The following is a 27,718-nucleotide window of genomic DNA, read 5'->3' as shown; positions in this document are numbered from 1 at the left end:
TGTCTTAAAATATAGTAATCAGCAGTGTTCTTAAGTCTTTATTCTATTTTTCTTTATTGTGGCACTCTTCTTTACAACATTTCTGTATTGAAATATCTAGTGTTGTTTGTAAGCCAACTGCTTAAGTGTTTTTAGCCTGGTCGTAGGTGTGGAGGACTTTGACATCCAGTTCTCTTGATCTGATTTTCTTTTCTCTGATAGTTCATTATAGGTCTCTGCTGTTTTTATGTTGTTGGACTGCTCTTCACTGAAGGAATGTCTTATCCTTATAATAAATAACACCACTAATTGTGTGATTCTTCTCATTTTCCAACCTAAAGACTTGCTGCAAGATGAAAGCAACCAATGGATTTAACATACGAAACATAACACAAATACGATCCAGTAAAGTAGATGTGGAGGGGAGGTCAGCCTGCCATAGATTGGACAAACTTATTTAAAAATAATTAGAATGGCTCAATTAGCCATTGTTGTTGTTTTTAGAAGTGTCTTTTGAATATAGCAATAAGAATATATTTTCTCAATCTCTGGAATAAAAGATAAAAATCCATAAGTATTTTTAAAGGCAAGTATTAAGACAGACAAATACTGGGAGGGAAGGTTGAGGTTTAAAAGAGGAACCAGTAGGAACCTTTCTTCCCCAAATGCCGTTTCTGCCTCTTTAGACCTTCAGTATTCCTCTATTTTTGTGGAATATAGGAGGTCTGAGGAATACAGGGGTGGTGTACTATCAAGCTTAACACTGAAAGCTGAGCAAGGGAAGTCATTATAAAGGACAAATTCCTAGGTTCTGATTGCACTCTCTGAGTATGTGCAGCCAGGCCCTGCCCCACACTTGTTCCCTCAGAATAATGGAGAGTTCTGGAAAAGCTCCCTGTTCTTTTCAATAACAAGGACGAAAGCTTCCCTACTCTTGGGTTTCCCCTACCCCCTGCGGCAAGGTCCGCCAGCTGACCAGCGTTAGCAGTGCCTAGGTAGCTACCAGTTTTTTAGTTGTAAGCGTAAATTGATAGGCAGATTTTCTTTCTGGTATCCAGGTAAATGTTTAGTATAAAGATGCAGACTGAACTAGCAGGCTAAGGCTCAGAGTAGCAAAGGCAGTGTACATGATGAAGAAGATTCCTGAAGACCATGAGAAACGTCAGAAAAATGCTTAAGTAGAAGCTCTAGTTAAGTAAGGACTCTGAGAAAGTAGAAGAGTAGACAGAAGTAGCCATAGAGAAGATAAGAAGATGAGGAAATTGCGTTCTGGAGGTTGAGACCACATGTGATAATGGGAATAGCATAGAGAGGACAAGAAATACGATTGTGCCAGGCTTGCTGCTCACACTTTGAATCCCAGCACTCAGGAGGCAGGGCGAGATGGATCTGTAAGTTTTTGGCCGGCCTGGTCTGTGCGTATCAAGTTCTAGGACAGCCAAAGGCTACATAGAGAAACCTGTCTTGAAAAAATAAATAGCCAAACAAAACAAAACAAAAAGAAAAAAGAAGTGAAGTTTTACCAAATAATGCTTGAAATATTTTCAAAACAGAAAGATTTTAGGTTTTACAGTGAAATGTCCTCCCCTGCTGCTCTAAACTATGTTAAAAGGAGGATAGAGTAAGGAGATAAACCACAAGGCCTGTAATCAAGAAAGGATGCTCCCTTATGTTGAAGAGTGATGAGATACTTGGAGAAAGCATTTGTAAACCTTCCAGAGATGTTTTAAATAGGTGGCAATGCCATGTGAAGAGTAGAGGTGAGAGGGGTTAGGGCTAATCTGGCTCCTTGGTGCTTTGTGCTGCAACACTGGGCACTGGGATTAAAGGTGTGTGCCACCACTGCCTGGCAGACAATGTGTAAAATTGTTCACAGAGGAGTCGCAATATAAGTGTATTAAATATTCAGAGGTGAAAAACAAAGAAGACAGCTGAAAGAATGGTAAATTAGTTTGCCTTGCTGGAGGAGTGCCTAAAATTAAATGGGCAGGTAGAGACTACAGGTTTCATTAGAAGGTCCTAGGGATTATTTTGTATTTGTTTTTCCCATTTGGGGATTAAATTTAGGGCCTTGTATATACTAGGCTAAATTTTACTTCTATTATGATAATTGGAAGAAATCTGTCATTGTGAGCATTACAGAAGCATCATATGTAGATAGTCATAGATAGAGATACGTAAATAGTCATTTGTAAAGAACCTAAAACATTACCCCCGGACTGATACTAGATCTCCTTCATTTCCCTGCTGCATGGTGAAGAGCTATCTCCCAAATCTCAGTGTACCCAAATTGAGGTGTAGTAAAACATTGCTTATAGTGTAAGGTGTAAAGTATGGTAACATAGAGTTTTTAAGAATATGCTTCCACATGCATTAATGATCTTCAGAGTTTAAATGCCACTCAAAGAATTAAGTTCGAATGACTTACTTTGCGAAGGATTATGAGAGATTTAGGTCTCTTTTTGGATTCATGTAAGATATATATACAATTTGAATATAAACTTTGTGTGTTTTTCTTTTTAGGACAGACCAGAGATTTGTTTTATGAAGGGTGCTTATGAACAGGTGATTAAGTATTGTACTACATATAACAACAAAGGGCAGACTTTGGCACTTACCCAGCAGCAGAGAGATCTGTATCAACAAGAGAAGGCACGGATGGGCTCTGCGGGACTCAGAGGTAAGTCTGTTTCAGCATACTCACTGTTCTGGGGGACAAAAGGGCCTTCTTTTAATTGTAGTTGAATCCCCACTTCACTTCTGAGCAGTTCAGTTCTACTCCAAATGACAGAATCATTGAAATTGCTGAGGTGTCATATTCTTATAACTGGGGAACTGACCCTCAGATGTGGAAAGTCAAGAATACAGCAAATTATGAACTCTGCAGTGTTCTTTGATTAGGGTTGAGATTTTACTTGCAAGAAGTTTATCTTCTATGAATTTATGTTACTTTTTGTTTGTGTGTGTGTGTGTGTGTGTGTGTGTGAGAGAGAGAGAGAGAGAGAGAGAGAGAGAGAGAGAGAGAGAGAAGGTCAGGAGGCAGCACAGTAGATAACACAAAAATCTGTTTTCTACTTTTACTGTGTGAGTTCAGGAATGAAACTCAGGTTGGTAGGGTCTATAGCAAGTGCCTTTATCTGTCGGGCCATTTCGCTGAAGAACTGTTGATGTTTTTGTGTATGGTTTGTGCTGCACTTCACAATGTAGACTTCAATTATTAGAGGAAAACATTTGTTTTATAGAGTTTTAGTAAATACTGTGATCTTTGTCTCTTTGCCTTTTTTTAACCTTCTCTCTCTTTTTTGTTACTGTAATGGAAGAATAAGACACTAAATATTAATGTGTATACATTAAAATATTAATTGATACATGTATACAATATCTTACTTAGAAATGCTTGTTGTCATAAACTTTGAAATTCTAACATATTTTAGTTCGTTTTTTTCTTTTTATTGGTGATTATGACCTGACAAGAAGCAACTTAAGTAAGGAAGACTTATTTTGATGCATAGATGAAGGTTACTGTCCATCATGGTGGGGAATCCATGGTGGTAGTAATGACTTAAGGTAGCAAGGTTGCTACTTTCTATCTTAAGGCAGTAGAGATAGAGGGGGACAGGATGGCGAGCTATAAAACTTTAAGTTCTGTCCTGAAGAGACCCACTTCCTCCATATCCTGAAGGTTCCACAACCTTACAAAACGCTACCATCTGGGGACCAAATGTTCCAACTCTGAGGGTATGGGAAATATATTCAAACCATGATAACTCTTTTGTATCAGAGGGCTTCTGTATAAACACTGTTTATCTACTGTTGACCTAAAGAATATTTTAAGTAGGTCTTTAGTGCTAAAGCGTGCTCAAATGTCAGGTAACAGTACCTGGGCTAGTGTCACCCCTCCTAGTGTGCAGAAATGATCTCCTTTCTCAGGATTTGGTAGCATGCAAATTGATAATCTTCATGTCGTTGTATTGACTTCTGCCTCTATCCTAACATCAGAAGTTGCCAGGAATCGCTTCCCCTTCAGAGTGAAAAAAATCTTCGTAGGTTTTGTCTACACACTTAAACAGAAGTGGTTTGCGTTCAGCTTTGATTTTTTTCAACCCTTCATATTTTTTGCTTGAGTAGGAATAAGTACTCCTTTGTCCCTTTTGGGACTTCGCAGGCTCCCTCTGAGACACTTAGGCTTAGTGTGCCTTTGTGGATGCTTGTTAGTAAGTGTTTAGTCTAATAATCTCCTTGATGGAGATACAGCCTTTTGATTTATAATGGTAGTTGCCAAAAGACCTAGAATTCTGCGAGTAAATTGAGTGATATTTGGGAAATGAGTGACTGTGACTTTGTTATATCTTGTTGCCCAATGATGACAGAAAGCTAAACATAATGATATGATAGTTATTAGCTCTTAGAGACCTAAATTATGAGCAAGAAATGTTTGTTAATGTTTGGAGGCATTGAAAACAGACTTTATTGATATTAATGGTGTTGATAGCACTTTGTAGATGAAATTTTCTTTCTAGTGTTCAGCGTGTATGTATATACAGGCTGTGTATAATTAATAAAGCTTTCTCAGATGAAGATATGTTAAAAAAAAGCTTCCTTCAAAGGAGTCTTTTTGTTTAAATTTGACTTGATAACCTCTCTTTGCCCTTAAATAATAAATGTATTTTCTGAAGAGATTGTAATTTCTTTGGAGAGTAGCTCCATGTGGTTGTTCGGAAAGAATGTTATAATTCTTTCTCTTTGGCTTATATGCTTGGTAGTTCTTTGGTTTTATCCCTTTTAATTTCTATGGTTTTATCCCTTTTAATTTCTAAATAGCTTAAAAGCAACCCTGTATCCAGAACTATTGAACTATTGAATAGTGATAATATCATATTATCACTATCATAATGTGATAAATTTGAATTGAAAATAATAGACAATAACTTCAAATGACATTATAGCCATATGTGATTTATTATCAACTAAGTTTAATGCTTTCACAACCAATACTTTGTGGTTTTGTATTTTATTATTTCTTAAGTTCTTGCTCTGGCTTCTGGTCCGGAACTGGGACAGCTGACCTTCCTTGGCCTGGTAGGAATCATCGATCCTCCTAGAACTGGTGTGAAAGAAGCAGTCACAACACTTATTGCCTCAGGGGTCTCCATCAAAATGATCACTGGAGATTCACAGGAAACTGCAATTGCAATCGGTATAACTGAGCTGCTGCATTTTGGTTTTCATAAAATACTGCAGTGCATAGTTTTATGGACGTTAGCTAGGACATATATTTATATAATATTGTAATTTTATAATAACTTAGTTATTTTTGCTCAGATTTAAAAAGATTACAGGTACACAGGATTTTAGTTTAAAAAGGATATTAAAAACACATGACTAGCTCATGAAATCATTTGTATATTTATTCACAGAAAGGTAGCTAACTTTTAACTTTATAATCCACTTGCTGACAGGTATAAAACATTAGTTTAGGGGTATGAAAGGAAAGTTGAGTTGAGGTTTTTCTTTTTAATTTCAGTAAAACTTTCAAAACAGACTTGAGCATTAATACTAAGAGGCTAGCTTTTGTGTACTTCTTTTCTTCTCATCAGAGATGTCTTCTGTGGTTTGAAAGTTAGTTGCAGTTACCTTCAGAAACGTAAGGTGGAAGAAGCCTAAGTGCCAGACTCTTGGCCTCGGAGCCTGTAAAGCATACATTCAGCATTTGCCACATCTGTTCATTCTGGTCTTACTAATTCATGATAGGTCTGGACTAAAAGTGTCAGACTTTGTTACTGAAAAAGGATCACAAGAGTCATGATATTGGGAGAATCGTTTTTCAGCATGTATTTTCATTTCTATGCAGCTACATGATTGTGTGCAACTAAATCTGCCACCAGTTTTTCTGGCTTCAGTTACTTGGCTTATAGTACATTCTGATTATTATTGAAATTGAGCTGCTGAGCAGAAATTGATTAGTTTTAATTTTTAGGTTTTGCTTACTTAGGGACAATTCTTTATTCTTTTATTTTATTAAAAATAAAATACACAAACAGTAATTTCAGACTCACCATGAATTTCAGATAGTTTTGTTTTGCCAGTTGTTTGTCTTATGATTCCTTGATATACTTTTTATCTTTAATAAGTAAATTAAAAACATGTCTAATAAGCATAATTTTACTTACTTTTTAAGCATAGAAATTTAATTATACTTTTTTGTTACCTTTTCCTTTAGCCAGTCGTCTGGGATTGTATTCTAAAACTTCACAGTCAGTGTCTGGAGAAGAAGTAGACACCATGGAAGTCCAGCAGCTTTCCCAGATAGTACCAAAGGTGAGCCTGCACAAGGAAATACTGAGAGCCTATTCCCCCCCAGATAATGCTACCGTCTCGGGGAAACTGCTCACTTACAAATGAGACGTGCCCACCAAATTTGCTGGTCCAGATTCTGAAATGAAATTTCCTTGAAATTAACCATATTATTATTTATGATGAGATCATTTTGAAAATGTTATAAAATCATTAACTCTGATAAAAACTGTATTTTCTCTAAGGAGAGTGCTGTGGTAATCTAGGACTTGTGTGTGTGAGGTAGAAGATGGACAGATATTACTGTGTATACTTTTGTTCTGTTTTTATTTTAGCTTGAGTTTGTACTTTTTTTAAAATGAGGTATTGTTTGCAGACAGTAAACCACACTTCTGGTTTATAGTTCTGAGTTTGGACTGATTCGTGGTGTCTTACAAAGTCTTTCCCAATTAGGATATATATAGAGCAGTTTCCTCCTACCTCTCAATGCTTTCATGACCTCTTATATTCAACTGCTCCCCTCAGTCTAGAGCTTGGCAGCAGTGATTCACTTTCTGTTCCTATAGTGTCATCTTTTATTGAATTCTGCTTTGTGGAAGCCTTATAGAATCTGGTTATCACATATACAAGACACATAGGAAGTTGGCCTCATGAGAGTTGGGCAGCATTATTTTTTCTATGTTGTTAGTATTTGAGTGTATGTTTTTATATGTCCTTCAAAATAAGTACTTACCTGGCATTTATTTGGTTAGCAGTTTTACGTATCTGTTGCTGTTAATAATAAGATATGCTACTTAAAAGCTGCCTTTTGAGAACATGGAATTTTCTTAAATTATCTCAGTATCTTCACTTATGGCTTTTTATAGACTTATGGCATTAGGTATTTATATGCATATATATTGTATATATCTTTATAATACTTTTTCCTGATTAGAAAAAAGTCAATAATAGAATATAATTATTATAAAAGAATTGAGCAGTAAGATAATATAGTTTGAATTAATTAACTAATATAATCAAGACACTCAGAAGTTATGTGCCCACATAGCATTAGCATGATAAGTTAACCTACTTTGACTTTTCAAATACACATTTAACAGAAACATAGAACTGGGTAGTGGTGGCGCACACCTTTAATCCCAGCACTTGGGATGCAGAGGCAGGCGGATCTCTCTGAGTTTGAGGCCAGCCTGGTCTACAAAAACTAGCTCCAGGACAGGCTCCAAAACTATAGAGAAACCCTGTCTTAAAAAACCAAAAACCAACCAAACAAACAAACAAAACCCCAGAAACATAGATTGGACTTCATATATTCACAAGCTTAATATTCATTTTATATAATTTCAGCATTTCTGACATCACAAATTAATACTAGAAAATATGCCTTTAATGGCTCTGCTATATTTTGTGTGGCTGTTGACTGTGCATGAATCTCTGAACACTTGATATATGTATTTATAAAGCCATTTTCTTAGTGAAGTTTTAGTTTATATATTTTTACTGTGGATAATGGTTTAATGATAGTAGTAGCAACCAGGAGTGCATATATTATACATATCCTATTTACAGTCCCCTTCTAAAGGATGGATCACTTAAACATTTTCAAGTAGTTAGTAGATTTTTGTTAGCTCAAGTTTTGATTTTCAAAAAAACTTAGGAAATAACACCTAGTCCATCTCTACTATTTCTAGGGGTTTTGACAAATGAGTATTTACTTTGTCAACCATTAGTTTTATGTAGAACTGTCCCATTGCTTTAAGAAATCCTTATTAGTTCAGTTGCTCTTCATACTTTCAAAAGTGTCATGGGGTTGATTATATCATAAGTAGCCTTTTCAGGCTGGCTTTTTAGATTAACCTGTATACATTTGTTATTTCACCAAGCCCTGGATTGAGAACTTGCATACTATGATTCTTTTGTTTAGAGATGGGATTTCTCTCTGTAACCGCCCAGTCTGTCCTGGAACTCTCTCTGTAGACCAGGCTGACCTCAAACCCACAGATCTGCCTGCCTCTGTCTCCCTAGTGCTAGGATTAAGGATGTGTACCACCCACCTGGCATCTGATTCTTCCTTGATATATATGATGGTGACACTTCATTTTGAAGGACATCTTGGTTACTTCCATTTTGGGCAATTATAAAGTTTGGCTGATGTTTTAGAGCCAGTGAGAGAGGATAACATTGATACTGGAGCCCATGTCTGTTACTCCGAAATGTTCACCTCTGTTACTTTGTAGTTCTGAACATTACTGTATATGCAGTTTCTAGATACAGTTTCCTTTGTAGACCAAATTCCTGAATCTAAAACGATCTGACCAAGGTTCAGTGCACTGAGAGACTTCTTAAAACTTATTGCTGAGCTGTCTTCTGAAGAGATTTCAATTTATATTTTCACAGTCTGTACTTTATGCAATGGTGTTGAGTCCCTAGACTTCCAGTTGTACTTTCTCTATCTTCTAGTAAACTGATTGAGGATGTGATTGCTAGCAAATATGCACTGTTTTGTTCAGCCAAAATTAGAGTTTAATCAAGCTCTACTCATTCATGAATGTTATTTCCCGATCTTCTAGAGCAGCATAAACATTTTCTCTGTTTGAGATTTAGGGGAGAAAGTGTTTACTTATTTGCATAGGAGCTTCTGTGTGTATATTACCTTATAGTTTATTTATGAATGAACAAATTTTATATTTGTCTCTCCCGGGGTATGGGCTAGAGTGTACATTACTGAGTGGTTGTAAAATCTATAGTTAATTAAACATTTCCCACTAGACCTTTGTTTAGCCTTCTTTCTAGAACTGCCAGCCTTGCATTTGCCTCTTCTTGTTCCCCTTTTGTTTCTTTGAAAAAATGTTAATACGTTTTGGAAACAAGCCTAAAAGGTATTTAGAGAAGGAAGAAGCAAATTCCGAATTGTATCATTAGCCTGGACAGATGACATCATCTTTCTTTTCCAAATAGACAGTGTGTTAATTACGGCAGATACACTGGCACTATTTTAAAGAGACTTAAATAAAATAAGCTTTGAAGTCAGTTTATTGAATTGGTTAAATGTATTCAACTTAAAAGAGGAATTGTATAATACCGTGGAACTTAATGTGTTTTAAGTGAGTCTGTTCTCCAAATACTAATGGTTTTTTTTAGTGAGCAGGACTGCTTTTCCTCCCACTTTGCCCCCACCCTTCATCTTGTGTTCATATAAACCTCTGACAACTGGCAGGGTTTATTTCATCTGCTTTTGTTTCCGATTAATTTGCAGAGCCTGTTTTCTTAGTGTATAGATAAAGTGTTCTAAATTACTAGCCTACTAGTTTTCCCACATCTTAACATCATGCAATTATTTGTCATTTCTGTATTTCATTTTTGTAATTCTGGGGAATATATTCCAACCTTTAAACATCTATATGTGGAATTATTCACTTACCTAGAACCAGTTAGAAAGCAATATGGAAGCTGACTTGTGCCTGCTTTGTGAAGTATTCCTGAAAGTTCTTAGCATTTTCTATTTGTGATTTATTTTAGATTCTGTCCCATTGTCCATAGATAGAATTGAGTGTCCTTGTTCGTTCTGTTTTCTCTTTTTGATATTAGTACTTGTTTTTGTTTATTCTGTTAACGAATCCTCACACTCATGGTTTCGTTTTCTGTAGTTCACATATTTTTATTTTAATCATCTACAGTTTATCCAGTACATCAGTAGTAAATCTCCTAGATTTGAGGACTGTGACAGGTTGTTCTAATCTTTCAATCTCTTTTTTCATCAACCTCTTTTTAAATGTTTTCCTATTTTCTCCCTGACTTCCTTTCCCCATCTCACCTTGTCAGTTTACGCCATTCTAAAGAACCGTGAATGCTGACCACAAGTTCAGTTCCCAGAGCAGTGCTAAGAAGAAGAATGAAATGCCCTTGAAGAGTCCTCCTGGAAATGTGGAGGTCTTTTGTGGGTTTTTATTTGGTGGTTTCCCCATCTCCAGTATTTCCCTGTATTCTTTTCTTTTATAATATAGCTTTCCACTGTCTTGTTCTCCTCTCTCCTCATTTCTGTTTCCAAACCACAGTGGTTGTATTTTGTTCTTTAGTCATTGCTACTCCCTTTTGCTAGACTGTGAAACAAATAATAAAATTCAAAAGATTATGTATGATTTGCAACATGAATGCTTACAGTTAGTGAGAAGTATGAACTGATGTGACATTCATAACTGGTTTTATGAAGAAGAATGCCATGCAGCTCCCCTTTCTCACTTCCCCACTAGAACTGTGTGAGAGATGTGTAAGGGCTGGCAATGTTACCTAGAAAACTTAGGCTTAAACAAGGTGAAAGTTAAGGATACAAGACTCACTGTTCTGGCTGGCATTTGGCATGATGACAGAATTACACAGAAGAGTTATGAAGAGATAATGGTGGGTGGAAAAATCTGATCGTTAAGTAGCTTTGAATTACTGTTGGAAGAGAGGCTTATGCATTATTCCAGATTAAGAGGGGCACCTACATCACACTGTGAAAATAACCCCTCAGACATTGTGGGAAGCAGCCGTTCTTCTCTGAGACATACCAAAGAGAAAAGCAGTTCCTGTTGTACACTAGTTTTGTGAAGGCACAGATGAAGGTCATGACATGTTTAGATTATGTGTTTCTTATGATGAATATACCCTTTTCTTTGGTAAAGATTAAATCCCTGCACAAGGTAGGTATCTTGGCACATAAATGGCATTAACTAATTTCAGCCTTTGTGCCAAATAAATTGTTAAAAATGTTACTTAGAAACACTGGTACTTGTTAACATCAGAGATTTTTAGTGTATCTGTGTTTTAACAGGTTGCAGTATTTTACAGAGCAAGCCCAAGACACAAGATGAAAATTATTAAGGTGGGTGTCTGACAACCAAATTATTTTGAATTCTCTTTACAAAATGTTGCTACTTTGTCTTTTGCTCATTACAAAGAGTATGGCAAAGTTTTAGGGTATTATGGGACAAAACAAGTATAATCCCGTAAGAGTTACACCTTAAAAGAGATGGTTGGCATATAAAGACATAGAAGAAAGCTATAAAGCATTTTCCGGTACAGCCTTTTTAAACAGAGTGTGGAAGTGTAATATGGCAGGGATGCATAGCTGAATCATCCCAGTGTGAATAGTGATAGACACTGTGTCAATGTAAGAAAGATGTTTTATAAGAGTGAACAGTATCAAGAAGGCTTATTATTTCCATCAGTTCACTAACCAAGCTATGTTTTCAATAGATAGCATGCTCCACAAATTAGTGAGCAGTATGTTGAACACCAATACCATTTGCATGTCACCAGGCATTAGTAGTGTTTCAGCTCCACCTGCTGTATGTATGCATCATTAACTGGAATATTTTTATGTTCTGTTTAATTGTATAAGTCAACTGGAATTGTATTCAATAGATAAGCAGATTTAATTATTACATACAGTAGTCAGACATTCTATAGTTGAAAACTTCTGAGTTTTGAGGTTGTTGATATCTCAGGATGGGTTATTTGTAGGTAGGAGTGATAGGGCTCTCCTGAGTATTCTAGAATGTTTAGTATCATCCTTAGCTCCTGCCCAGTAGATGCCAATGCCATCCTACAACTTAAGATAGTCAAAATGCCACCAAATGTTGTTAGATGTTCTCTGAAAAATGAAAATACCCCTAGTTACGAACCATTATATGGTTGACGGTCACATTTCAGATATACAGTTCTCTTGGATGGGAATGCTATTAACAGTATTTTCTAAGAGTTATTTTATAAAGACTTTGATGTATTTAAGTTGACCAAAAAAGTGGTTATGTATTTTTTCTAATCTTAATTATGTGAAAAGTGATTGGTAATATTTCCTTATCCTATTATATAGTTTCAAAAAATCAGAACAGTTATCCCTGCTCTTCTTTTCTGGCTCTCTTAGTCTCTCCAGAAGAATGGGTCAGTTGTAGCCATGACAGGAGATGGAGTGAATGATGCCGTTGCTCTGAAGGCTGCAGACATTGGAGTTGCCATGGGCCAGACTGGCACAGATGTTTGCAAAGAGGCTGCAGACATGATCTTGGTGGATGATGACTTTCAAACAATAATGTGAGACATTTGTTTTCCTTGCCTACGTGCAACTCACCTTCAATAATTCAGCTTGAAAAGAATTAGCAGGATTGGGCAAATTAAAACATGCTTTTGTTTTGGATAATCTTGTTTTATGTAGTTAAAGAGAAAATTATTTTTGTCAGTGGAATGCACATAATATATGAGAAGACTGTTAATTTAATGAATATTTACTGTGTGACAGCCACATGTCATTTTTTTCTGGGCATAGAATGATGGCACAACAGTGACCCTTCTTGCAGAGTCTTTTAGTTAGATTGAGGTTATGGGAGACATGTGTGCAGCATTAAAAGTTAAGTTCACATTCATGAATATTTTCATATATTAGTAAGTGTTCTTGTTGCCCTTATTTTTTATGAGACAACATTTTAGCCCTGAATGCCTTTGGTAGTCCGTGTTTTCAGTTGATTGAGATTCCAGATTAATGCTAGTGGTGGAGGTCATGTGAATCTCACCATCCATAACTCCCCACAGTGATAAATTCTAATGAGTCCTGCCAAGCTTTATTATCCAAATATGTCCTAAAGTGGTTCATGCATATGCCAACTTTTTGTAAGAAGAGTGGTGTTTTTGTCCCCCATTTTTTGAAGTTATCTAAAAATCTTGGAGGATGCAGTTGTTTTAAGAATTCACCGTTCCCTAGACTCAACCAAGTGAATCTAAGAATTCCTAAGTAAATTTTTGTAAACCACATCTTTAAATTCTTCATACTTATATAGAAATAATAAATAAATTTCATAATTCTTGTATAACTCAGTGCCATTTAAGTTTTGACTTGTTTTAATTTAGCCTACTAAGAAAAATGAGCTGTGAAGGATATAGAATGTCATTGTTTTATTATCAGAAATATGTAGTATTATCTTGTGTGGAGAGAGAGAATACATGTTTTTTTTAAAAGATTTATTTTTAATTACATGTATGAGTGTAAATAATGGTGCGGGTGTCTCTGGCGAACAGAGGTGGTATTCCTCATTCCTCCACAGACTGGAGTTACAGATGGTTGTGAGCCACTTGACATGGTCCTGGAAGTAGAATCCAGGTCGTCTGCAGGAGCAACATGCCCTCTCAGTGCTCAGCCATGGCCATCTTTCTAGCCCAACCTTTTTTTTAAGAATTTGGAAGAGAAAAAAAAAAAAAGATAAGAATTTGGACCAGGCTGTGGTGGTAATATACACCTTTAATTCAGCACTGGGGAGGCACAGGCAGGTATATTCTGTAAGTTCCAGACCAGCCTGATCTACAGAGTGAGTTCCAGGACAGCCAGGGCTACACAGAGAAACTCTATCTTGAAAAACAAAACAAATCCATCTTTCTTACTCTTACCTAATAATAGATTTTTAAAAACATGCTAATTATTATTTAGTTAGAAAATTAGTTTCAAAATGTTTTCATATGGGTATATTTTATGCGATAGTTTCTTATTTCATTATTTTTAAATTTCAGGTCTGCAATTGAAGAGGGTAAAGGCATTTATAATAACATTAAGAATTTTGTTAGATTTCAACTGAGCACGTAAGTTTGCAAGAACTTTTGCCCATGGGTCTTCTAGAGAAATTATTTGAGGAGTAAAACTTGAGCAGAATGCCTAGAAACTTCATACTTATATTATACAAAGAAAAAATATCAACAGTTATGTACATTCCGTCTAGGTCATATTAAATGCTCTCAAAGGGATGATTTAAAGTATATAATAGGAAATGTATAAATAATAGGTAGATATTTTGTCATTTTATATTCGCCATTTAGCTAAAAGGTTGAGAAACAATATGATGTCATTTTTTTGTAAGTGACTGGGACCTGGCATTTGAAGGAGATCCTGCAACCCGACCAACTCCCATGAGTACTAAAGGATGCTTGCATAAACCTTTGGGATTTATTTAATTGGTTCTGAAATCTAAAAGGGGATGTGCCAAATCTCAGTAATGTTTCTTGGTATCTTTTTCTAAAAATAAAATAGGTTTTCTCTAGTCAAAGTTGTTAAATATTTTTGAAGCTGACTTTGTGGTAGGTCTAAAAATTCTTTTCATCTGGGCTTGGTGGCACGTCTGTAATCCCAGCATTCTAGAAGGCTGAGGCAGGAGAATTCAAGAGGCCTGGTCTGTATTACTTAGGTGAGAGCCTGTCAGGGTTAGGAGGTCTTTGTATTTTTGTTGTTATTGCATAAGAATTTTTTATTTTTTAAAAAGTCTTCCGTTAAAATAACTCTTAGCTTGCCTGATAGGTGGCTCTCATTTTTTATTCTATCACCTGAGAGACCAAGTAGATTGTTGTTTGAGGTAGCCAGTCTATATAGCAAGACCCTGAGCTTCAGAATCAGACTCACTTTCAAATATTCCCCTTAGCTTTTTAACAAAATATTTATATGAATGAGGCTTAGCTCAGTTGAATTAATAGGATTACTTTAAAATATGGAGAACGTGATTTTTTTTTTAATGTAGTGAATGTGTTCATGAATGTACCCATTTCTGCGTATACATGTATGTACTTTCATGTGGAGCCCAGATATTGACACTGGATGTTTTTCTCAGTCATCTCCTAACTTAATTTTTGATGACATGTCTTTCCTGAACCTGGGTTCACTGATTTGCCATTCTGGTTCCCCAACAAGTTTCTGGGACCTTCCTGTCTCTCTATCCCCAGTACTGGGATTGCAGGTGTGCACCACTGCCCCTAACTTTTTGCTTTGTTTCTGAGGATCTAAACTCAGGTTCTCAGACTTTTACTCAGGAAATATTTCACCAGCTGAGCTGGTTTCCCAGCCCCAGTAACATGAGGCTTAAGTGCTAATAAAATGTATAAAATGTATTGTGCTAATTTTTAAATGACTCTTTTTCAACAGGAGTATAGCAGCATTAACTTTAATCTCATTGGCTACATTAATGAACTTTCCTAACCCTCTGAATGCAATGCAAATTTTGTGGATCAATATTATTATGGATGGACCGCCAGCTCAGAGGTAAGTGTTTCTTCATGAATGAACTGAAAAGAGAAGGCAGGTGTGAGTAAGACCTAACAAACTTTCATCATGTACACTTTCCAACAACATGCTTCTTAGTAATTGTCATGTCTGCATATCATTTATTCTCAGCATAGATCTCATTAGTTTACATTGTCTGAGATGCCAGCTTTTGGGTCCAAACAGATCAGGGAACAATTGCAGTTCTTTCTTGTTTTTTGGACAGAGCTGGATATAATGGAGAATTTTCCTACAGTCAGTTTGAACACATTAACAATAAACTTGGTCACCACTAATGAATGCATTGATGTTGCACTAAGGGAAGGAATCAAAGCGTCCCCTCTCCCCCGTTATTGTTATTTAACCAAGAGCAAGCCAGTATTTACATTCTCTGTTTCATTTTTCCTGTGTCTTTTGTTTTATGACAGATGTATGAATCTGAGAATCTCTGCCTGCCTGAAAGTTGTATTATGTTCTGTGTATCTGTGTTTATTGTATCTGTCCCTAATAAAGGGCTCTTTTATTGAACAGCACAGAAAGCCTCACACGTGGAAGGAATGATGGATACTTTACAGCATTTTTAACTAGGGTTTTGTTTTTTTGTTTTTTTTTTTTAAGATCTATCTATCTATCTATCTATCTATCTATCTATCTATCTATCTATCTATCTATCTATCTATCTAACATTTATTTTGTTTATGGTGTTCTATCTGCATGTGTGCCTGCAGGCCAGAAGAGGGCACCAGATTTCTTTACAGATGGTTGTAAGCCACCATGTGGTTGCTGGGAATTGAACTCAGGACCTCTTTAAGAACGAACAATCAGTGTTCTTACCTTCTGAGCCATCTCTCCAGCCCTTAACTAGAGTTTTATAAGGAATTAAGTCACTCACTCCAACTGGCCCAGAAAAGAGACCCCATCAAGCAATATCTGAATGTTGTGTCCAGCATTTATGGATATCCATTTTATAAGGTTGCTTTCAGCTTATTTGCTGTTTCCAGCAAATGGTTATAATACACATGAAAACACATAGGCATTACTCTGGGTCGGGGCATTGCAAAGTATGTAACTGAAGATTACAGCTACGTATTAGTTCAAACTGTAAAAGTTGACTACATGAGAAGTCTAAGACAAGACTGGTTTTGTTACTGTTGTCTTTAATGCAGGTTATACATGCTGAGTATTTAGTAGGATAGCAGTTGTTACGTTACCTCAAGGTGTATTGTTAACTCTGCTGAAGTCTAGCAAAAGTTCCAGGCTCTTAGTACAAAAGGGGTACTTTCATAATAATGCATCAACACTATCTCTCCAAGTGTCATATTTGAATTCTCTTTAAGAGCCTTGCTAAAGTACAAGTTCAAATATTTCAGTGTCGTTTTTAGTAGTATGGTAATTGAGTGATATCTATCATGGTTATCCCAGTATATCCTCCTAATCAAAGACATCCTTGCATGAAATATATCATTTCCTTGCTAGGTTATGGATTTGAAAAATCAATTTATATGTAAATGAAATTGGATGGTTTTTTGAAAGTTGGCTATCAATTGTCTGTCATACCTCACCCAAAGCATAAGTGTAAGAGTTCAGAAAATGATAAAATCAGTAGTCTTTCTTGCCCTCTCTTCCTCTTTCCTTTCTCCTTTCCCTTCCTTCTTCTTGCTAGTAGTTAGTACTATAGACATTATATCAGCATGTCCAGCAGTGATAGTTTTCAAATAATCATAGCCAGTATTTTCTTTATATTTAACATTTTATTTTTAAAAGAAAGCATTTAGTTTGCTAGATAATTGAAGCTAGTTAGACTATAAAAGTAAGTGTAAACATTTCAACGTACTTTATTTGTTCTTTCTGTTTTTAAGCCTTGGAGTAGAGCCAGTGGATAAAGACGTCATTCGCAAACCTCCTCGAAACTGGAAGGACAGCATTTTGACAAAAAATTTGATACTTAAAATACTTGTTTCGTCAATAATCATTGTTTGTGGGACTTTATTTGTCTTCTGGAGAGAGGTATATTCACTGATAAACTGCCATGTTACCGTGTGTCTCTGTAGTAGGATTCTTAGTTTTTTTGATGTACTGTACAGATGTTTGGCAAGTGAAGAGCTTTCTGATTGAAAAATCCAGGTTAAGGAACTATAGCCTAAAGTCATTAAGTATATAGTAAAGTATCATGTGGATAGAAATTTGGGAAAATCAGAAAACAAATCTTGCATGGCTGTGTTAAAATACTGCCAGTATTTTAATTCCTGGTACCTAGCTTATGAGAGGTTTTTTTTGTTTTTGTTTTTGTTTTTGTTTTAACTTTCATGTAGACTATATTTCTTCACTAAGTGGTTTATAGAAAATTCAGATAGTTTTTAAGTGTCATGTTTAGACGGAAGCTATTTCATTTTGAAAGCATGTAATGTTAATGTTTATCCATTTTATTCTGCCACAAAGTGGGGAAAAAGAGGTCATTTTGTCTTTCTTATTGGCAGCTTCGAGACAATGTGATAACACCACGAGACACAACAATGACTTTCACTTGCTTTGTGTTTTTTGACATGTTCAATGCTCTGAGTTCCAGATCTCAGGTATGCTTAAATGGTCTTATCTAGTTCACCTGTTTGAGAAGAACCCTTTTATAAGAAGTAGACAGATTATAAATATTTTAGCTTTGATTTTGTAGCCACAAATTACAGTACCATACATTTTACTATAAGATGTTCTATGGTCAACAATAAGGATGGGCTTTGACCTCCGAGGAGATGTGGTCTTTCTTCAGTTGTTAGCTATAGCGTAGCTTTAGGCCGGCATCTATCTTAGATAGCGTAGCTTTAGGCTAGCATCTATCTTAGATAGGGTGCTGGTTGCTGCAACTAAACACCATGACCAAAAAGCAAGTTGGGTAGGAAAGGGTTTATTAGGCTTATACTTCTACAATTTTTTCATCACTGAAGGAAGTCAGGACAGGAACTCAAACAGGGCAGGAACATGGAGGCAGGAGCTGATGCAGACTATGGGGGAGGGGAGTTGCTGCTCTTTACTGGTTTGTTCCCCATGCCTTGCCTAGCCTACTTTCTTAGAGAATCCAGGACCACCAGCCCAGGGATGGCATCATCTACCATGGGCTGGGCCCTCCTCCATTGATCAGTAATTGAGAAAATGTGGTACAACTGCATCTCATGGAGGCATCTCCTTAACTGAGGTTCTAGCTCTCTGATGACTCTAGCTTGTGTCAGGTTGACATACAAAACCAGCCAGTACAATATCTGGACATAGGACAAACCACACGGGGCTGTAAAGATAATACTAGTTTCATTTTAGAAAGCCTTGTTAAAAGGTCAGTTTGCTCCTTACAGCTGTCATTGTGTCAACGTTTAGATTCTTATTTTTTTCTTCCCGTGTTCTACATTAAACTATGTTTGCATTTTGATAAAGAATACTGTGCCAGCACCAGAACCTCTGGTGCCTCCTGAGAGCATAGTGTCCTTGAAAACTAGTTCTGTGTACATAGCATTCACTGCAGTTTCAAAACACTCTGGTTTCTCTTTGGCTTCTAGAAGTCTTTTACTCTTTGAAGGCCTTAGCCCCTCCCTCCACCCCGTTTTTGTTATTCGAGACAGAAGTTCTCTCTATGGCTTTAGATCTTGTCTTGGCATCTGCCCTGTAAACCAGGCTGGCCTTGAATCCATGAAGATGCACCTGCTTCTGCCTCCTGAGTGCTGGGAATAAAGGCATGTGCCACCACTACCTGGCTTGAAAGCCTTAACCCTTAATGAGTCCTTGACTGTATCTGTTAGCGTCTATTATACTAGAACTTTCCAAGGACAGTGATTTATCACTAATTTAGACTACTGTTTTAGAAACTAGTACTTGTGTTTGTTATGTGAAAGGTGGTTTTACCTTTTTCATATACACATAATTAGGTATTTTTATTGAGAAAGGGTTTGAGTTTGTCTACTTTAGTGAATGGTTAGAAAAGATTTCACAAAATATGAATAAAATTTATTAATATTTTGGGGGTATTATCTTAGTTGGGGTTCTGTTGCTGTGAAGAGACACCACGATCAAGGCAACTTTTAGAAAACATTCAGTTGGGAGCTTGCTTACAGTTTCAGACTTAGTTCCTTCTTAATCATGACAGAGCATGGCAGATGTGGTCCTGGAGAAGTAGCTGAGGCTACATCCTAATCCATAAACAGAGAGGTGGGGGTAAGGGAGGGAGGGAGGGAGATACCCATACACACACAGAAAGCCCACCCCTAGTGACACACTTCTCCCCACAAAGCCACACCTCTTAATCCTTCTCAAGTAGTGCTACACTGGTGATTAAACATTCAAGTATATGAGCCTATGGGCCATTCTTATTTAAAGCACCACAAGTACTCAAGTATTTTTCTTTTTATGGACTCATTTTTATAACTGAAGCTTCTTAGTAAGTGTCCTTTTTCTTTTGCTTTTGTTTCTTTGGTTTTTTTTTTTTTTTTTGAGATGATTTCCTTACTGTATATCTTTGTTTGTTTGATGGTTTGTTTGTTCAGTGTTTCATTGAACCTGGAACTCACAGATAAGTGAGATTGTTGACCAGTAAACTGATGTGGGATTCCCCTCTGTATGCTATGAATATATTTTATTACCACTGGTTAATAAAGAAGCTGCTTCGGTCTGTAGGAGGGCAGAATATAGCCAGGCTGGAAGATAGAGAGTAGGCCTTGGAGTCAGGGAGACGCCATGTTGCTTCTGAAGGAGACAGATGCCAGAACTTTACCTGGTAGGCCACAGCCTTGGGGAGATACATAGAATAATAGAAATAGGCTAATTTAAGATGTAAGAGTTAGTTCATAAGAAGCCTAAGCTAATAGGCCAGACTGTGTTGCAGTTAATATAGTTTCTGTGTGATTATTTCGGGTCTGTTTGGACGGAAATGAAAAAGCAGCCTCCACCTACAGGGAACCCTTGAGATCTTCTCCATCTGTTGGGGCTAGCTAAGATTATAGCCAGCACTCACTCCTGGCTTTTCACGTTGGGGGTGGGGATCTAAACTCCCCAGTTTGCAATTTTTTTCTTTAATTTTAATTAGAATGTAATTACATCTTTTCCTCTTTCCATTCCTCCCTTCAGTCCCTCCTATGTACCCTTTCTCCAATTTTTCATATCCTCTCATTCCCTTTCAAAGTGGTCTTTCTTTATTGGCTATTATTGTGATGTACATATATGTAAAGATATAGTAAATATAACCTGCTAAATTTGATTTTTTATTTTTTGAGGATTTGATATGTTCATATAATGTGTTTCGGTCAGATCTACTTCTTATTTCCTCCTCTTCAAAGCCTCCCTTATTGCTCCCTCCCCACTTCATTTGCTTTTTCTTTTAATACTCATTGAGTCTGCTTAATGTTGCCCATATACACATGACTGTAGGGCTATTTTCCTTGAGCATAGCTAGTTTATCAGGGCCAGATCTGTGAAGGAAACTTACTCTTCTCCCCAGCAGCAATCACTTGTCAGTAGCTTTCTGGCTAGGGTTGGAGCTTCATGAACCCTTCTGTTCATGCTGGGGTTTAGCGGGCTGGATCTTGTCCGTGCAGTCAGAGCTGCTTGTGAGGCATGCACAGTCCCTGACATGTCATGTGTGCAGCAGCCCTGCCATAGCCAACAAATGCTGTTTTGCTACAGACATTCACTACTTTTGGTTCTTAGACTCTCTTTACCCTCCCCTTAGAAACTCCTTGAAAAATAAAAGTTGGATTAGAATTTCCTTTAGTCTTTATGGATTTTACAAAATAATGAAGTTATTTTTTATTATTTATTAAATAATGAAGTTACATTTTGTGGTATTGGCATGAAAGAATTCCATGATACACAGATTATTTAGAATTGAACATAATGTAATCATGGTGTCATTTCTATGACCAGGGTGGAATAATTAGAACTCTCTGTTTTTCAACAGACCAAGTCTGTGTTTGAGATTGGACTCTGCAGTAATAAGATGTTTTGCTATGCAGTTCTTGGATCCATCATGGGACAGTTACTTGTTATTTACTTCCCTCCACTTCAGAAGGTTTTTCAGACCGAGAGCCTAAGTATACTGGGTAAAGAAAATGCTGTCTATGTACAATAGATGATTGTTGTATTTTCTAATGTGTTTATCATAATAAAAAACTATTTTAAAATAGGAAATAGAAAAATAACTGCCTTTACTTGTAACAAAAGATCTTTTATGTTTTCATTTCAGGACAGTCAGAGGAAAGCTCATTTTCATTTATTTGACCCTCCTCACTCTTTACATCAATTGTTAGAAAGTCATGTTTGGTGATTTTGAAATACAGCAACTCACAAAACCTGTTATAGATTAATTGTAGTTTATACTTCAGTTTATTAAAAAAATTCAGAACATTTCTTTCATGAAATGAGAGAACTATGCTTATGCTTATATTAAATCAAATTGTTCTTAAAACTTAATCATTTTTAAATAAATGTAATATTTAATATTTCACCATTCTCATACATTCTTATTTGATGAAATCTCAGTCTTATCCAGGAGACATTAACTTTTATAATGTTTCTGTGGAAATTATTATTCTTTCATATGCATTAAGTATATGGTGCAAGGTTGGCTATAGAGCTCGCTGGTGATGTTTGGCTGGCAAGCTAAGGCTCTTGGTTTTTTTCTTTCTTTGTTGTTTTATTTTGTTTTGTTTTTTTCAAGACAGGGTTTCTCTATGTAAATAGAGATTCTCTGTGTAACAGCTCTTGCTATCCTCTCTAAACCAGGTTGGCCTTGAACTCACAGAGATCCGAGTGCCTCTGCCTCCTGAGCACTGGGATTAAAGGCGTGTGCCACTACCACTTTGCATCCCTTGGTTTTATCTTCAGCACTACAAACAACCACCTCCATCAGATGAATCAAAAATTAATGTTCTTAAGTATGTGGAGAGTATATTAGGAAATGTGCCTTTGTTTCTTAGAGTTTTTAATTTTTTTTTCCCTTCCGAGACAGGGTTTCTCTATGGCTTTGGAGCCTGTCCTGGAACTTGCTCTTGTAGACCAGACTTGCCTGGCCTATTTCTTAGACTTTTTTAAAAGTTAATTTGTGGATTTATGAAGTGAGTTTTATGATTCCAATTTTTTTTGGTATAGTTGAAATTTACCTTAAAATTTGAACTAGTTTAATTTTAATATTCTAATTATATATTCATATTGCTTCCACTTTTTAAAAATCAGACTTTTCAAAAGACAGATCCATTTTTTTTTAAACAATAAGAGTAGAGATTGTGTGACTGCTATTAACAGACAGTCCTAGGTTTAGAAATGCAATGTCTAAAGCTTTCAAACACTAAGAAGGCACTGTCAGTCAGGTCTCTTACTACTGCTTGAAAAGTGCTTTGTGAAAGACTTGTTTTATCACATAGGAAACCCTCGATGTTACTATTAAAGTTACTATGTGAACTTAGGATTCAGGGGAGGTGGCCTGGAATCTGGGTTCTAGTTCTGACTGCTCTCTTAGCTGTGTGACTTTGGGCAGTTTATCTGAGCCTTCCATTTCATACATGTTTTAAGGTTTATTATTGGTGTGTGTTGTGCAGGCGCTTGTGCTGCAGCCCCGTGCAGAGGTCTGGACATCTTCCCTCATGGGTTCTGGGTGAACCTGGACACTCTCGCTTTCCTAGCAAGGCCTTTACCTATGAGCCACCTTGCTTGTCCTCCAATTCAGCATTTTTAATTTATAGGAATGATCCCTACCACAGGAAATACTTGAAACAGTGTGTTTTAATACATAATCTGCTGCTGTGTATTTCAAAGAATTGTAAAACTCAGTTTGTTTTCTCTTGCAGATCTGTTGTTTCTTTTGGGTCTTACCTCGTCAGTGTGCATTGTGTCTGAAATTATAAAGAAGGTCGAAAGAAGCAGGGAAAAGATCCAGAAGAATGCGAGTTCGACATCATCGTCTTTTCTTGAAGTATGATGCATATTGCATTTTTTTAATTTGCAAACTAGGAATTGCAGTCCAAGAATCATTTAGAAGGGCAAGTTCAAGAGGATAATGAAGATTTAAGGACTTTTTAACTTTCCATTGACTAAAAATGAACATTAATGTTAAAGACTTGATTTCAGCCTTTAACCTGTTTGGTAGTCCCAAATGAAATTATGCAGCTTTGATAACAATCCTTGATTTGAATTGGCTTTTGCAATTGAGTGGAACTTTGTAAACATATGGGCAAGTACTGAATTAAAAAATACAAAAGGCAAAATCTGAACCACCTTCTGCACTTAAAGAGTTCTAATGTACAAATACACTGTCTGTCTTAGATGGATATAAATATTGTTTTTTATTTTTAAATATTGTACTATTTATGGTGGTGGGGCTTTCTTACTAACACACAAATAAATTTAATCATTTCAAAGGCATTCTATTGGTTTAGAAATTGCCAGGAGTGCCATAGCTCAGCTCCCGTGTTACCTTTTTCCTGCAATATAAGCAGACTGATACTTTGTGCTACCATTTTTGTATTTTATGTTTTTTTTTTGCACAGGATATGACCACTGTCTGATCACTTTCTTTTCTTTCTTCTTGTGACTGAAAAGCATATACGGCAATTGAAGTAAATGTGTGCTCTTCTTTGTAAATGTAAATGGTTGTTTTTTTGTAGTTGTTTTGTTTTTTCATAGAGATGTGAGTCTTTTAATTCTAGCAGAATTAGTTCAGGGCTGTCATTGGTATTACAGTTAGAGTAATTGTAGTTAACACACAGTCATAGAGTAAAAAACAAGGCCGGGTTGGAATTTATGACAGATTATAGTAACACGTCTTTGTCCATTTTATTTTAATATAAATATACTTTGTCAATATCATTTTGTCATTCCTTGCTCATAAATCAAACACTTCAGCTGAATAATTAACCTTTATTACTGTTTCATATGTATATTTTTAAGTCTATTTCTTAGAGAGTATAGACTATTATACTTACAGAATAAAAAGTCCCAAGCTCATATAGATAGCATATGAACCAGGGTGTACTTGGGAGATCCTGTGCTGGCCTGCTCCTCCGAATTTTCTAGGCTGCTTTGGCCTAGAGTGTAGCACAACCCTGAGTCTGTTCCTTCTACTATTTGTTTGTGCTCTGTCTTCTATTTCACTGGGCATGCTTTGGAAATTGATGGGTTTGCTCTGTGTAATACCATCAGTTTTTATAAAAGCTTGACAAAATAAAGGTAAGTGTTAAGTTTTGTATTTCATAACCTGTCAGAATAAACTGTTCCTGAGCTTGTTCAATGTTAATGGTGAATGTTAACACTGATGTGCTGTTACTGATAGGAGGAGTCTGTTGTTTGAGTCCTTACTTACTACTGAAGCATGAGCATACGGAGCCAGAATGTCTGCACTTCGTTCTCACTCTTTGAGGCCGAGCTGTCATGTACATTGTTCTGTCTGATTAGATGGAACATGATCTCATTGTCTAATCAACTCTCAGAGGTTTGATGTCTCATACCTAAATTTTATAATGGTTTTTACATTCTGTTACAGACTTGAAAAATACATTATTAAGTGCATATTCAGTCTTCTTTGTTTTACATTATAGGTTGAGAACATAACTCATGAAATGAATGTGCCTATCTTCTCACTTGGTTTTGAACTACAAAAATAAAATGATTTTTTTCATAAGTTTATTAATGACTTCCCAGTTAGTACTGTTAATATTCAAGTTATGTCTGTGGATGCTGAAAGATACAGAATTTTTATAGTTTTGAAAAAATATTAAATGTGTAATGCAGATTCAGATTTCAGTTTTCTAAATTCTATTAGTCCAGATTAGTGTGGATCACTTCATTGTGTTAGCACCTAAACTTTAATTTTCACTCAATCTCCTTGTTCTAGTTCCTGTCCTTGACTGTATCTTTTTTACCCCCATTAAGACTACTTCTTTAAGTTATTCCATTCTATAGTAGCTAAGCTTCAAAGAAAAAAAGAAATGACCTTGACATAATGGACCATTTAGGTAGACGTCTCTCAAATGCTGAAATCTGAGCATACCTGTGCTAGGTACTGGAGATCTGAGGCGAAGTAATAGTGAGGTTGCTCAACCCAAGGAACCGCCCCACCCCCCACCCGGGGTATGGGATCTATCCAAAGGCATTAACCATTTCCATGAGGATAAGACATGTTGCCTTTCACATTTTACACTCACTCACCGTACATCTGGTAATCTTTCTGAGGTTGCTTTAATTTTGGATCTCTGATGTAGTACATGAGCAAAAATTTTTTTTCACTGAAATAAGTCAATAGCATCAGTAACTATCTTGTTATGAATTAATTAACATTACACTGCTTTCTGCCTATTGCCTGGCAATGTACAGTTTGTTTGGCTTGAATAATTCATCCAAAAAGTGTGATAAATTGATTACTTTTTCATTCAATTTTTATTTAGTAACTGAATGTACTAGGAATACAATGGCATTCTTGCCCATCAGTACTTCTTGGACAGGAAAAGCAGATACAAACTGTTTAAAAGCTACTTTATTAATGTTAATAGTGATCTTTGTACATTTATTTAAAAACTATTCATACATTAAAATAAATACCGCACACATTTCACTTTAGCATTTGAAAATCTTTGAAGTGGCTTTTCAGACTAAGCTCTGTAATCTAAATAGCAAGTGATGTATGTGTGCACTAACATAGGAGGATATAAAATATTAATCCCACTTGTCTGGCTGAACAAACAGATTATCCTGATGAGCTTAGTTGGCATTTGATGTGACTGTTGAGTTCAGTTAGACTCTTGTTTGATAGTCTTACTTTGGCTTATAGTTGTCAGAGTTGTTGATTGCTGATAATGGATAATGTATTGATTGACAGACATAATTTTCTGTAAACACTGCTGTAGTGTTAGATTTATAATAAGTATCTTGTTCTAGGAAGCTTTTAATTCACACTGGAGACCAGCGTGCAATATACCATCTAAAATATTAGTGAGGGAAGGAGACAAATGACTTTGTGGAAGGATCTTCTGAAGAAATTTCCTAGGACTAGTGGCATATTATTAAATCTTTGAATGGGGGAAGTTCCAGCCAAGAAGCAGTGGGCCTTTGCAGCTGTACAGTAGAGAGTCCAAGACAGGCTAATAGAGAGATGAGGGAACATTGAGACCCACAGAAGTTCTGTTATTAAGGCTGCAGATCTGTAGTGTGAAGGGCTGGTGACAGGCAGATTTTTGCTGTAACATACTTGAAGACATGCTTTTGAGCTATTGAGACAGTAATCAAAGCAGAGCAGGCTTTAGTGGGATACAGGTTCATTTGAAATGAAAAGCTCCTGGTATCTTGGAGGTAATGAGTGAGCTGGCAGAAAGGTTCAGTGGATAAAAATTACCACTAATCCTGAAGGGTCTGAGTTCAGTGCCCAGAGCCCACATGATAGAAAGAGAGGGCTTACTTCCACGGGATGTTTTCTGACCATCTTGCATGCACCACAGCACCTGTGTTCACATGCATACCCATATACCAGTAAAACAAGTAAAAAGATTAATATACTAAACTCAGCTTGACAGAACTTGATTCTTTAAAAAGTCTGACCTAGTTCCCACAGCATGCAGCTGCATACATTAGGAAAGCTGAAGTACGAACCTTGTAGTCTTTTCTACAGAGCTTCCACATTGACTCTTTTTATTAAGGCCAACAAGCTGGGAACACTTGTCTGAACCATTGGTAGTGCCCCTTCTTAGTATCTGTAGTTAGATTCTCTTAGGTGAGGCAGCGATAAAGAATGAGTGTGTTTCTGAGTCAGAGAGTCCTGTGGTTTTCGTTTGCTGTGTAGTGGACAACAGGATTCACGGTAGACAGCAATGACATGTTCTGACAAGTGGTGGCAGCAGAGTAGCGAGATTTTGTTTCCTGTGTTAGCCAAGGCCCTCTCTAGCCTCCTCTCACACAGTCCTCCAGTTCTACGTCCAGTTCTGGGGACAATGTTCATTTGCCTTAGTTTTGAGAATTACAAATTCCACCTGTATTTTTAAAGACCCCCAGAAACATCAGATTAGGATGGTTCCAGTTGCTGGGAAGGGAAAGGGGTGTGTGTGGTGCTTCTGTTGCTGCACCTTTCACTTTGCCAAGGGAAAAAAAATACAGGTATAAATTTGAGGGGGAAAAAATGGAAAGTTTTCATCTTTTAGAAAAATGTTAGAAATGCAAGTTCAGGTCACTTTGTTGATAAATCTAGGCAGAAGTTTGGCAAGTGTGAAGAGAAAATTGAAACAGTCTGAGTCATAGCCTTCATTTGTTTGTTTTCGTGCCTGTCAGTGTTCCTATGTACCTTAACACGAGTGTATCCAGGGAGGCAGCAAAGGTCAGTTTGTAGGACTGGTCCAGGTCATGGTTTTCTTGTTTTGCTCAATCCTAGCCAAACTGACAAAT

At 36.5% G+C, this 27,718-nt stretch overlaps 1 protein-coding gene across 5 annotated transcripts in view; it reads left to right on the top strand.

Moving 5' to 3' along the window:
- The window catches only part of Atp2c1 (ATPase secretory pathway Ca2+ transporting 1), a 113,874-nt gene extending 88,898 nt beyond the window's left edge, over positions 1–24,976 (top strand). For all 5 annotated transcript variants that reach the window (XM_048416917.3, XM_085689655.2, XM_085689658.2 and 2 more), the window contains 11 exons: positions 2,503–2,659; positions 5,006–5,176; positions 6,200–6,297; positions 11,087–11,137; positions 12,182–12,348; positions 13,813–13,881; positions 15,209–15,325; positions 17,185–17,332; positions 17,803–17,898; positions 21,258–21,399; positions 23,143–24,976. In XM_048416917.3, the coding sequence (XP_048272874.3) occupies positions 2,503–2,659; positions 5,006–5,176; positions 6,200–6,297; positions 11,087–11,137; positions 12,182–12,348; positions 13,813–13,881; positions 15,209–15,325; positions 17,185–17,332; positions 17,803–17,898; positions 21,258–21,399; positions 23,143–23,273 (1,347 nt within the window). In that variant the 3' untranslated portion in view covers positions 23,274–24,976. The remainder of the gene's footprint in view (positions 1–2,502; positions 2,660–5,005; positions 5,177–6,199; positions 6,298–11,086; positions 11,138–12,181; positions 12,349–13,812; positions 13,882–15,208; positions 15,326–17,184; positions 17,333–17,802; positions 17,899–21,257; positions 21,400–23,142) is intronic.
- Positions 24,977–27,718: the final 2,742 nt, after the last annotated feature.

The sequence above is a fragment of the Myodes glareolus genome, chromosome 4 (assembly GCF_982192425.1).
Source record: "Myodes glareolus chromosome 4, mMyoGla1.1, whole genome shotgun sequence".
NCBI classification, from domain to species: domain Eukaryota; kingdom Metazoa; phylum Chordata; class Mammalia; order Rodentia; family Cricetidae; genus Myodes; species Myodes glareolus.
The sequence above is the reverse complement of the archived record's forward strand: the minus strand, read 5'-3'. Positions and strand labels throughout refer to the sequence as shown.